A 13,823-nucleotide genomic window follows, 5' to 3' on the forward strand; every position below is an offset into this window, starting at 1 on the left:
CTATCACCACTACTAGACATGGGATAATCAACAAGAGCTACATAAACATCATTTGGCTTAGAGTCTGAGGACTCCTCAGAGTCCCTCTACAACCTTAGCAGTGGTAGTTAGCGGTAAAAGTAGACATCAAAAGTACAAATCATTGATCAACATGATCACTCATGAAACTCATCATTTATTCAACACTATTAGAAATGGGATCATCGACAAGAGCCACATAAACATCATCTAGGTCAAAGTCTTCAGACTTGGATTGCTCAACCTTATAATATGGTAGAAATTGAAAAAGCTTTACACACCTAACCAATGATTTTGGTTTGAGTGAAGGGTTCATCTCCTCAAGCTTATAATATGGTAGAAAAATCTTAGCATGCCTAACCAACTATTTTCCTTTGAGTGAAGGGTACATTTTCGTTAAGGCCATGCTCTCGATCAAATGCCAATCTCATACCCTCACACATGACAGAATCATTGTAATCCCCCGGGTCTTGAAATCATGAAAACTGTTAAGTCTGTTGTATTTTGAGTGGGATCTAAAATTCTAGTTTCTCTAGACGAAATCCAATGATGTCGAAACCACTCTCAAACATCCTGAGTCATTTCATGGTAATGTTAAAAATTTAAGTAAAACGATGAAAACAAAAGACAAAGGAAATGACACCTTTACATTAAGAATTTAACATTAATATTGATTGCCAACATTGCTAGGGATGAATTAAGTTTTTTGTTTAGGTTTAGGAGGGGGAGGGTTGGTTTTATGGCCAAGGGGGGTTGTTTTGGAAGGAAAACCATCTGGGTTTCCTCCAAAACCACTTGAAAAACTGTGATCGTTGGTCCCAGACTCCCTAAACTGCGCTGGTAATGAACCGACCAATTTATGGCCAAATTGGCCGGTTTCATCATAAACCAACCAATTTATTCCTGGTTTGATGCCAAACCTAGGTCTGGAAGGGCATGAACTGGGTTTATTGGTTGGTTTGGTCACAAGTCTAATGAACCAACTGGTTCAGGGAAAATTTTAAGAACCACACTAAATTTATATGTATAATAAATGGGCGAATCCCCATGATTCATAGGAAAAATGGGAGGCGAATCTCTTACCAGATTATATTATCTTGTAAAGTCATGGCAGATCTTTCACTGAATTATAAAATCTTGTAAGATCTTGGAAAATCTTTCACTGAATAATAAAACATTGTGAAGTCTTGGTGAATGTTTTGTTAAAGTATGAAACCATATATGATAATAATAAAACATATTCATTAAACTGTAATATACTAACATACATGTTTGGAAAAAAGAAACATAATTTTCACTTCCTACAAACAATGTTGCAAGTTTTAGTGGCCATGTTTGTCATGGTAGGAGAGATTAATGTTTTCTCTACCACTTTTGTCAAGCTACCACTTTTGCCAAGCTATCAAATTTCTTTCTTATTCCATAGACTCCAACTGTGAGATAGTTTACCCCAACACGCCAACATATCAAGTTTGTTTACCCCAACACGCCAACAAGTAGCAAGCCCCAACTATATAATATAATGAAGTAGTAGGTATCCCAAAGGCCTGAAGGGGATCTAATGGAAAGAAGTGACCGTTGTCAGAAGCCTTCCAATCAATATATAAATATATAAATGTAGATTTATTATTATTTTAATTGGAAATCTTCAATTAAATAATAAAATTTAATTACGTCTCTCCGAATCTAAATTTCTTATTAGCATAATTCACTACCTTCATACCATTTTTAACAGCGTTGTAACATGTGGATTAATTTCCTTTTTGGTGCACAATCTCCGCCTTTTAGGACAATGTGGATTAATTTCCTTTTTGGTGCACAATCTCCGCCTTTTAGGACAATATGGTGCAGTGACCCAACAGATCATTACAACAAACTAAGAATAACAGAGAAGATGAAAGGTTGTGCAAACCAACATATTTTTCAAACAACTAATCCAAGATCAGTACCTTAACTTTTTCATGAAGATATCGTATTGAGAATGTTTGAAAAATGGTGGGAAATCTGGGCAGTGACTATCTCTCTTCTGCGAGGGTGATGCGGAAAGAGTTAAGATTTCATTGTTTTGAATTTCTTTTTGTTAAATCAGAAAAACCAATATTAATGGAGATATCGGTATTTTTTACTAAATTTTGTGAAGTGACTAAATGTAGCTTTAACCATTCACCTTAAGATCTTTTTTACAATATAATTTCCTAAGTCTATTTAATATCTTCATTATCATAAAAACCAACCTATATCCATCTTAACTCCACATCTACCACTCTAAGAGGGATGAAATCTATTTATCCCTCCCAGCACTTGGTAGACCCGAAATTAAGATGGATCTAAGCTAATAGAATTTCCCCTTTGAATAGTTTATGCTCACATGAATACCATGGTATTACCATGGGTCAATACCATGGGTTATCATAAACCTGGAGCTTAAAAACTACTATTAGTAATTTATAAAAATTAATAAAATTAATAATTGATTTTTATTTTATTTTTTTCTTTTAACCAAGTTAAAATGTTTAAGTGACATTAAATTACAAGATCCATTTTTACTCTTGATATACCAAGCCACGAGAGGGATCAAATATTTTTTTCACTCTATGTTAGTTTGCATATCACGATATTTGATCCGGAGTAAAGATGGATCTATGCTAGTTTAATTCCCCCCTTTAAATAGGGGGCATTCCATGTGAATACCATGGGTCAATACCATGTGCCATCTTTATTTTTATTAATACTAATATTAGGGTTAATAATGTTTTTTTGCATGGTATTAATAATAATTTGGCCCATAGGCTTCACCTAAATATAACACATTTTTTGAGTGTTCGTAAATATAAGGTGGCTTATGGAGTAAATATAAAAAATGTTTTATTTATTTACCATACCTCTCGTTTATTTATATTTTTATTAATTTACCATACCTCTTTTATAAATATGGTATTTGGCCCATAGGGTTCAATTAAATAAACCTCTTTTTTGAGCCTTCTTAAATAGAAAGAGGGTTATGGACTAAATATAGAAAGAGGTTTTATTTATTTACCATACCTATAGTTTATTTATATTTTTATTTATTTACCATACCTTTGAAGTATAAAAAGAGTTTTTATTTATTTACCATACCTCCACCTTTTTTTTCCCAGAAGGAAAAATCGTATTTTTATTAATGATAACAAAATTATATTTTGTAGATGCTGAGGCGCATATGCATAAAGCAGATCAAAAGACTGTTGCCAAAAGAGAAGCCAGAAAAAAATATAATGTACAAGTGGGGAGGAAATCATGCTTTTCTCCCTTTTTTCTTCTCAACCTTTCTCCATTCCCCTTGAGTCGGTGAGGATGAATAAAGTATGAGAGAAGTGCCCTCCACAGGGCGTGGATTTTCCTTGTCAGAATCAGAGTGTTCTGGAGAATGTTGTCTTTTGGCTCCACTGGTGTCCGTTGTATCTGGTATCTTCTCCAGCAAAGAGTCCATCAGTTCCTGTGTTACAAATTCCTCTGTTTCTGGCGCCTTGTGTGTCTGATTGTTCGCTTTGGGGATGGTAGGGACATCATCAGGATCTGGTGGAGGGATAGTTGCCTCCTCATCCTCTGCTACTTCATATGGGTTCACTGTGTGCTGTAGCCTCTTGGTTTTTGTGTTTGTTTCTTGTTTCTTCTGGTTTCTTTTTTGGCTTGTGGGCAGTTACTAAGAAGGTGACCTGTTTTTTGACAGCCACGACACCTAAAGGCCGTGTTCTCATAATCTAGTGGTTGATTCCACTGTGTGTTGTTATGGATCAGAATTATGCTGTTAGGTAAGCCTTGGCTAAGATCTACTTCTACACAAATTCTGGCAAAAGTATGTATACCTCTTGTAATTCTTTCCATGTCTTGCTTGAGGTATTTTCCTATCGCATTCCCCATTGCTTCGAAGACTTTGGGAAGCCAGAAGTGTAGCGGGAGGTTGTGTAACCTGACCCATACCGGCATTTTGGAAACCACCATAGTATTGGCATCAAAACCTGGGAACCAGGGGGTCATGAAGAGTCCTGCATTGCCCCAGAACCATGGACCCTCATGGAGGGCATATTCCCTTTCCTTGACCGTGTCGAATCTGACAATAAAAAAACCTTTGGAGCATAAATGGATATCACAGTTTGTTGTCCATGTGGAGTAGATCCATCGATGTAATGCATCAGTTTTGGGACAAAAGCCATTGAATCTGCATATGACAGCCTTTGTAGAAAAATCAGTATAAAATTTGTTTACCTCAAGCAGAGTGATTGTTAGTGCCGGGGTCTGCATTTTTTGCTCCACAATATAGGGTCCCGATAGATCTTGTGGTGGTGCTGGCTTGTTGCTGGCTTCCCCCTTCCCCTTGACGGCATCCTTGAACGACGCTGTACCCTTTGAGCTGGATCCAGAGCTTCCACCTCTCAGTCTCGTGCTTAGTATGATGGTTGAATCTCGCACAATTCCATAGTCTTGCATTGTGTATTGGTCCTGTAAAATTTGTCCTGCATATATCAAGCTTTGCATGTTTGCTGATATGCCTGTCTGTGCTTGTATTTTGTACTTTATATCTTCTATCAGCTTCTCCTTCCAGGTTTGCATGCATATTGTTCTCCTTGACAAGGTTCTAATAAAAATTTGTATTAGTTCCTGTCCGGAGTCCTTGGTTGACCAGGATCCTTCTGCTATTTGGGCCACCAAAACAGTGAGATGTTCAGGCTCTCCGAGGTCATTTTTCAGATGCCCATTCATGATGCCCAGAGTTTCTGTTTGTATCAAGGAAGCCTTGACCTCTCGAGGTATGGCAGTTTTGATAAGGAGAGTCCCGGTCATGAGTTTCTTCTTCCCCTTGATGTCATCAGCCCGCGTCTGTCCGGTGGAGAACAGGGGTGTTGCAAGCCGCTTAACCCTCGACCCTTTACTCGCTTCCCTTTCTTGCTTGTCGGCCTCTCCCTTGTTGTTTTGCCTGAGAACGACGTATCGGTCGACACGGGACAGTCCGAAGAAGGACAGGGGTTCATACAACCGCACAGTCTTCAACCCATCGCGTGCAGCCCTACCTTGCCTGATTGTTTCTCCTTCCTTGGTTTGAACGACGGCTCGAACGAGGGTAGTGTCTGGTCGGTGCTGAGATAAATCTATCCTTCCTTTTCCCGGAGGTATGGTTCCCTGCTCTGCAGACAGGAAGAGAGAACCCTCCCCTGGCCGATGTATGAGTTGATCCGTCCCCTGGGTACCATTTCCTGATTTAGATCCAGGCCAAATCATTGACAGATAAACATGCTCGGCGATCCCAGCTGCCGAACTACTTGCTGTTCCATTGCAGCTCTGATCTCTGGGTTGTTGTGCGGCGGCGACGCAATTAGTTCCTTCTAAAACCCTAGCCATCACGAGTTCCTGATTCTTGGATCTACCTCCACTTTATTTATATTTTTATTTATTTACACGCTTGCGTCTTCATAAATATAAGGTGACATATGGAGTAAATATAAAAAAATGTTTTATTTATTTACCATACCTTTCATTTATTTATATTTTTATTAATTTACCATACCTCTTTTATAAATATGGTATTTGGCCCATAGGATTCACTTAAATGAAACCTTGTTTTTGAGCCTTCTTAAATAGAAAAAGGGTTATGGACTAAATATAAAAAGAGGTTTTATTTATTTAACATACCTTTGGAGTAAGTATAAAAAGAGCTTTTATTTATTTACCATACCTCCACTGTATTTATATTTTTATTTATAACTATCATAAATACATTTTCTTGATAATGAGGGCGAATGGAAGATTGTAACTCCTAATTTCAAGGGCTAAAGTTACTTTTTTTACCCTATCCCTTAAAATAAGGTGGGCTAACCTCCATACCTAATTTTTTTATAAAATAAATTTGAGGCGATCTGTAATAATGTTCTATGATACAAAATATTCACCCAATAAAAATATAAAGCCCCTTAATTTAGCCCAAGGGAGAAAATTCGCCCCTAAAATTTTCCATGAGCTGGTTTGACTGGTTAGCCATTCAACCTAGTCGGTTTTGAATACTATGGTATCATCATGGATGGGGTGAAGGATCATGTGATCCTTCACATATTAGGGAAGAATAATGCCTATGAGATGTGGACTGCTCTATTGAGCTTTTATCAAAGTGACAATTAGAAGTGGAAAATGGTGTTGAGGGAGAAGCTTAGGAACACTAAAATGACTAAATAAAATACAGTGACATTATACATCACTAGGATTCATCAAGGAGAACAACCTACGAGAGTTTGTAAATGCCAAGGGTACAACTCCTTCAAACGCTACAGCTCTGCCAAACCATGAATTGAAAGACATGAAGGTGAGATGTATCATCACGGATGGAGTGAAGGATCACGTTATCCGTCACATATCAAGGAAGAGTAGTGCCCTCGAAATGTGGTCCACTTTGATGAACTTATATTATATTGACAATCAAAATCGGAAAAAGGTGTTGAGGGAGAAGCTTAGGAACACCAAGATGATTGAATCAAATATAGTGGCATCATGCATCACTAGGGTTCAACAAGTTTGAGATGAGCTTGGAGCTATTGTGGTTGCCCTGTCAGATGGTGAGCTTGTAAGGATAACCTTTAGCTCGTTCACAAAACCATGGGCTACTAATATGACAGGTGTGCTAGGAAGAGAAAAGCTACCAGATTGGAACCGACTGTGGATGGCTTCACCCGTAAGGAATATGGGAGAAGTCATTATTTGGAGACTAGCAGAAGAGTGGGGACTAATGAGAGTCTTGCTCTTGCTAGTCAGGCAACAAGGTGCAAAGGTTTGAGTAGTAGGGGTGAGGATTCAATCTCACAACCAAAGAAGAAGAAGGGATTGACTAAAGTCAAGTGTTTTTCCTGTCATAAGACGAGACACTCCTTTAGAATGTCCGAAGATGCAGAAAGGGGGGAAGGGCACACAACTAATTGTAGTTGTGTTGGCAAAAGCTCAGGATGAGTTTGCTAGACAGTTCAAAACCAAATTCATACTTGTTTCCTACCTTACCTCAAGCACATTACCAGTGGGTGCGTGGTTGTTAGAGAATGGAGCCACGAGGCAAATGATAGGAGTGTGGGAACAATTTGACAACCTGACTGAGTGGGACTTAGAACTTCATGTGGAGTTTGGCGATGATGCCAAACATGTAGTGAATGGGATTGGCAGTGATATTCCAACTTGAGATAAGACACAAGATGGAAGTGAAGGATGTGCTATGGGTGCTAGAACTCAAGTGGAGTTTGCTCTCAATCTCTATGATGGAGAAGAAGGGGTTCTATGTAACATTCTAGTATGGAAAGATATTGATCAAACCTAGTGGATCTTGCTATGATGAGGGACATGTCATAAGAGTTAGAGAGAGAAACATGTATAAGCTAAAAGGCCAACCTATTCGAGCGTTGTCACAAAGCAGAGTAGTGACAGAAAAACAAGGAGCAGGTTGCTCCGAAGGTTGAACAACTTAGAGGGAGTTAAGCTTTAGGTTCAGGAGGGGAGGAGCAGTCGACAAAGTCCTTGAAATCTATCAAGGTCTCTTGGCAGAAGATGGCCTTATAGGATGTTCAAGAGTAGGAGGCTTCTAGGTACCATGCCATGGACAACAAGACTTTGAGGATGTTTCTAGACCAGATGGCAAGGAAGGATTCTAGTTTAGAGGGAACAACAATGGCAGCGGATGCAGTTTCAGGATTGAAGTTAGTTCTAGGTGGCAGAAGTACCTCCTTCACTAAGAGGGAGTATTGTTTGTAGCTCGGGAAGGTACTTTTGCACAGGTTTAATTGTCTAGGGGTGCAAAAGTCGCCCAGAGTACCCTTAGACCCCTGCTCTAGTGTGAGCAAGTTGCATTTGTAACTTAGCTTAAGTTAGACTTAGGAAAAGCACATAATTATTATGTTGGCTTATTGAGCTAAAGTAAACTTAGGAAAAGTAAATTATTTACTTTAGTGATTATGTTTTAATCTCAGCCCTTGATCTCAAGTGAGGCGAGATCTAATCTCGGTTGTCAATCACTTTGGAGATTAGGGTTAGGGATTTAACTCAATGTATAGGTATAAAAGCTAGGCTAAGGAGAAGGAATGGACCCAACGCACAACAACACAATTGAGAGAGGCATCTTAGTGAGTGTATTAGGTCCAAGGAGGGGGGCAACAAGGAGATCTATATCAACCAAGGAGGGCTTGATCTACTGGATCAGATCCAATTGTTATATGTATTTCCTCATTTGGGCCATTTTCCTAGGACAGAAGCCCAAGTAAGTTCAACATTTTAATGAAGAATTGTGATTGGGTAGAATCTGTTGTGTCATCTATTTTGTGATCGAGATTGGTATATATATATATATTGTATTTATTATACTAGGAACCTAGTTGTGCAATTAATTAGTAGATCCATAATTCGCTAGGAATTAAGTGTTAGGTGCTAGGTTTGTAGGGAATCTAACAAAGCACTCCATTTTATGCCCACATGTTGAGGTGCTTGTTACCGCTCAAGCTAGTAGGGGGTCCTAGAGGGGCACTTGCTATGTCAAGAGCAACAATGAAGCTAATTCCCACTGTCACCACAGCTAAAGCTTCCTACTTTGTTAAAATTGGCAACTAGGGCCAAACTGCATGTGGGTCACCTCATTTATGGCAGCTGATATTTTTCCTAGATTCCTCTTTTTGAGAGGTGTAGGATTGATCTAAAGATCATCTGATTCCGACAAGTATTTATGGAGATATGAATTTATTTGTATTTACTTGACAAATTGTCAAGGTCGGCCAACAGTTAAATGTGTGGCACATATGCCTAGTGAATCATATAAATACAAGTAGAGGTTGATTCATTTTCTGATCATCTCATCTCACTCATTCTTCTCTCTCTCCTTAGCTTTGGGTTATACAAGGAGCAACTTACACATGGAAGGAGGACGCATTAGGGCAAGGAGGATGCTGAAAGGAGGACGCAAAAGCTGCTGAAGGTCTCTTTGACTTGCGTTGACCAAGCGTTGACTCATCAAGGGTGCAGTTTTGGTGTCGCTGCCTCTCTTAGGCAGGCCACAGATTTTGACACAAAAATCAAGGCAATCCGTCCATAGGTTTGACTAGCGTTGATTGCCCTAGTTTTGGGCAGTAGGTTGACTTTAGTTAACAACAGTTTGACTGTGTTTTTGGGGTTGTTCAAGGGCTGTTTCTTTAGGCTGTTCGAGGGCTAGTTGACCGGAAATTGACCAAGCATATTGGAGGTCAATTTCAACTCGTTTGACCAAGTTTGACTTTGCCGATCTGGGGTTCGCTGCTGCTGATATAAAATTACAGAATTCTGATTTTGTACTATTTCTCTCTGCTGAACTATTGAAGATAAAAGAAGATTTGATCAAAGGGTTTCCCCACATTGGGGTTTGTCCCTGGCTAGCCGCCACATCTTGTGTCTCTTGTCTTGGCTTGTTTTCTGTTGATCGTTTAATGTTCTATTTGCACTTTACTTAATGTATATGTGATTGCTAATCTGTGGCTAATAAGAAGAAAAGAAGTAAACTGCTCTAAGCATAGAACATACCATAATTTAACATGGAATCAGAGCTGAGGTGAAGACAAAGCCCAAGCAAGAGCAAGAGCAATCACCGAAGAGAAGGTTGGCAAGGCTATCCTAAAAACTTCATGGGGTCCTCAACACTCTTCCCCGCCGAAGACAAGCTCCGTGAGAAGTCTGACTATCACGGATGGAAGATGTCTCTCGATCTGACTTTAGAAGATCAGGAAGTGTTGGACCATGTGAGAGGCAATGTTGTTGCGCTTCCATCAAATCCATCTGCTGCTGCCAAAAGCAAGTGGTCCAAGGGAGAAGTCAAAGCAAGGAAGATCATCTAGGACTCTATCGACAAGTGCCTGGAGGCCTATGTTTCTGAGCTGACAACCTCCAAGGAAATCTACGATAGATTGGTGAGTTTATTTAAAGTTAATGATGCAAATCAAGTTCTGTTCCTTAGAAATAAGCTGAAGGAAATTAAGAAGGGCAAAGTTGAGAGTATGCAAGCATACTTCTTAAGGATCATTGAGATCAAGAATGATTTCCTATCTATTGGGGAAGTAGTTCCTGACAGGGAAATGACTATCACAACTCTTGGAGGACTGCCACCTGAATGGTATATATTTAGGACTACTCTTCTGAACAATAATGTCATCCCAGGATTTGAGGAATTGATGGCTAGATGTATTCAAGAAGAGACAAGGATGGAAGAGCAAGAAATGCCCGCACTTAAAGGCCATCCCTCTGCCTTATCTTCTCATGCTAAAAGAAGAAACAATTCTGGGGCTAAATCCAAAGGAAAGGCTAGACCGAAGGGTGGAAGAAAAGGACGATGTTACAATTGCAATAAAATGGGCCATTATGCAAGGGAGTGCCCTGATAAAAGGGACTCACACCATGACGATGACCAAAATCACTCTCAACGCAATCAAAGGAATGGCAGGTCCAATGGCAGAGGTAAAAGAAATGCTGGAAATCAAGGAAGAGGACAACCCTTCAAGAATGCAAGAAACTCCAGGTATGAATCTAACGTTTAATGATAAGCAAGATGAATATTGTCTACCAGCGACCCTCTCTACTTTTGCTCCCTCGGACACGCTGGGAAATTGGCTTATTGATAGTGGTGCCTCAAGGCACTGCACTGGTTTCAAAGAAGCTCTCTCTAATTTGATAGAGAAGGAGACCAACCTGGAAATTGTTCTTGGGGACAACGCAAAATATCCCGTGAAAGGCGTAGGGAATGTCACTCTTCAATTGAATCAGGGTAATACAACCCATTTGCAAGAAGTCCTATATGTACTTGATCTCAAAAAGAACTTGGTGTCCGTTTCGGCAATGGAAGACAAAGGCTACAAGGTAACCTTCATCGATGGCAAGGTACGTGTATGGAAAAAGAATTTTAAAGAAGCTTTCACTCTTGGGTTTCGAGTCGATTCATTATATCAGGTTGGAGGAAGTCCACTGGGTGTCATGTCTTGTGACACATCACTTCAGTCCGAACTATGGCATCAGAGGTTTTCTCACCTTCATTATAAAGCTCTACCCAATGCAAGACAAATGGTGATAGAGATGCCTGAGTTCCAATTAGAGCAAGAAGGTGTATGTCCGAGATGTGCCGAAGGGAAGCTCAAAAGGGGACCATACCCCTCAAGCCTAAGCAAGACCTCCAATATATTGTAGTTGGTTCACTCAGACATATTTGGTATGATGCTTGTGAACTCCTTGGGAGGATATTTATATTACCTCACTTTTATAGATGACTATTCTCGCAAGACTTAGATATATTTCTTGAAAAAGAAGGATGAAGTGCTCACTTGGTTTCGTCACTTCATAGCCTTGATCAAGAATCAAACCGAAAAGAAAATCAAGATCTTAAGGACTGATAATGGGACTGAGTATGAATCCAATGAGTTCCATGACTTTTGCAAAGAAGCTGGCATTAAGAGGGAGACTCTAACACCATATACCCCTGAGCAGAATGGTGTGGCGAAAAGGAAGAATCGTACGATTGTGGAAGTTGTTCGTGATATGCTTCACAATCAAAGACTTCCGAAGTTCCTATGGGCCGAAGCTGCGAATACCACCGTATATGTGCAAAACTGATGCCTTCATCAAACATTGGGTTCCAAGACTCCCGAAGAGATGTTCACTGGAAAGAAACCTGACGTATCTCATTATAGAATTTTTGGAAGTCTGGTATATTTTCATGTGCCGAAGGAGAAGAGGAATAAATTGGGTGCATCTGGAAAGAAAGGAATCTTCGTGGGCTATATTGAAAACCCTAAGGGCTATTGAATCTATGTGGCTGGTCAAAGGGAGATCGAGATTAGCCATGATGTCACCTTTGACGAAGATATGTCTCTTAGCAATGATGACAATCTTCCTACTCAAAGGGGATCTAAAGAAGCTGACACTAGGGAACCAAAGGAAAAGGAAGATGGGACGATTCCTACCCTCATAGAGAGAGAGAGAGAGAGAGAGAGAGAGAGAGAGAGTAGTATATCTGTTCTGGTGTACCAGCATGCCTAGTTTTTGGAGGATGCCTACTGGTTACTCATTACCTGTGCCTGGTGTGTTGCTGTATGCACATATCCAGCTTTGGGAAAGCTAATTGAGGAACAAATTTTATGTCTCTGAGTTAGCCTTGCATAAATTGGTCGTTTGTCTTTGTGGTCTCATCTTTTCATTCACATTGAATATCATCTAGACTGGTGTTCTTTGAAACACTCGGATGTAATTATCCTGTATTGTTTGGAACTTTGGATCCTATGTTTGTTTTGCCTGATTGTAGTTTACTGCTTGGAAGTATGATGTAAGTTCCAATTATTTAATATTGAAATATCATTGTCTTTCGGTATTGTCCCATACTTTTTGTATACTTCTCTGGCAGTAATGCAATTTAAATTTTACAATGACCGTTGACATATTTTGGTGACAATTTTTTGAGCACTTATTATAAATATACATCTTCGTGATTATCAATCGGAGTCTCACCCATGCTGTTTCTAGTTATTACAAATTGCCCTACATGGGAGACATGAAGATCCAATCTAAAAACATCCTTTTGTGTTCTTACTCAAAAGGAATGCAAATGGCATTTCTTGGTTTGTTCCCTTTTACGATATATCGATTAACTTGAGGAATTGGATAATAGAAGATGTTTATTTTTCTCTGTCGGTGGTTAGACTTTCTTGTTTGAATATGATATTTCACGACTGTTATGATGTTGCATTGTGTTACAATATCTTGTTTGGAAGTTGTTGTTATTGGTTCATTATTCCCTACTTTGATTTCTGATTGTTTGCCCTATTTATTAACCGCTTGTCATGGATGCTTAGCTGCTCCTTTTGTACTGATTTCTCTTTAAGATGTGCTTTGCAGACAAAGGCTGCAGAAGATTTCCTTGCAGTTCTTAGAAGCTACTTTGAATCGTTTTTCTCAGACTTGCGCTCTCATACTATTACAAATGTACAGTCGAATAATGATAGGGTAATCTTCAACTCCTGTATTTTTCAGATTAATAAATTTGCTTTTAATCGTTTCTGAAATGATTGGAATTTGCTAGTTAGAATGAATGTTCTATGTTCTTGGACTTGTGTATGATTTTACAGGTTTCCCTTCTGCTAAAGGACAGTTTTGTTGATTCTTTTCCCATCAGAGATCAACCATTTATTAAGGTAGTTTTTAAACCATGTATTGATATAATGAGTTCTATCAAGCATTTCACCATCTGCTTTATGTTTCCTTAATGGTGCATTCTATAGTCAATGTTTAGTCATATCTCTAGTCTTTTTAGCTTTGGAGTTACCATGGAGTCACATTTGCACTTCCACGTCTTGTATTTCCACTGGATGTATCTTTTAGTCCCATCGACCTACTCTTGTGGTCACCCGAGTACATTAATAAAATTATCTCATCATATCTTATATATTTGATTTATGTCATTCTGTTTAGTAAAGTTTTTGTATATTTATATTAGATGTTAAGGACACGGCACACAGCGTACGCTAATTATGTTTACCCCTCTTTTGATGATGTGTTCTATAATTTCTGTTTTTGGTGCACATGCATTATTCTATGCATTACAGTGTGTGTATGCTTATACTCTGTTAAGAATAGGTTACTGAGGTTATAGTTAATGAGTGTTGTCTGCAATTATAGACATGTTTCCAACTGCTGATTAGATCGCTTTTTTTAAATGGGACAACAGTAATTAGCTGGGTTGGTTAAATGCAAGTTGTACTATTTTTTGTTTGGTGGGTGATGATGAATGAACCCTTTAACTTGTA

The 13,823-nt window shown here is 39.0% G+C and overlaps 1 protein-coding gene across 1 annotated transcript in view; it reads left to right on the forward strand.

Moving 5' to 3' along the window:
* The window catches only part of LOC149225657 (DENN (AEX-3) domain-containing protein), a 220,987-nt gene that overhangs the window by 163,485 nt on the left and 43,679 nt on the right, over positions 1–13,823 (forward strand). Inside the window, exons 16-17 of the mRNA XM_089377240.1 lie at positions 12,916–13,023; positions 13,146–13,211. Of these exons, the coding sequence (XP_089233366.1) occupies positions 12,916–13,023; positions 13,146–13,211 (174 nt within the window). The remainder of the gene's footprint in view (positions 1–12,915; positions 13,024–13,145; positions 13,212–13,823) is intronic.

Source organism: Pinus tabuliformis, chromosome J, assembly GCF_031772625.1.
Source record: "Pinus tabuliformis cultivar Carrire ecotype Pingquan chromosome J, CPIR1, whole genome shotgun sequence".
NCBI lineage: Eukaryota > Viridiplantae > Streptophyta > Pinopsida > Pinales > Pinaceae > Pinus > Pinus tabuliformis.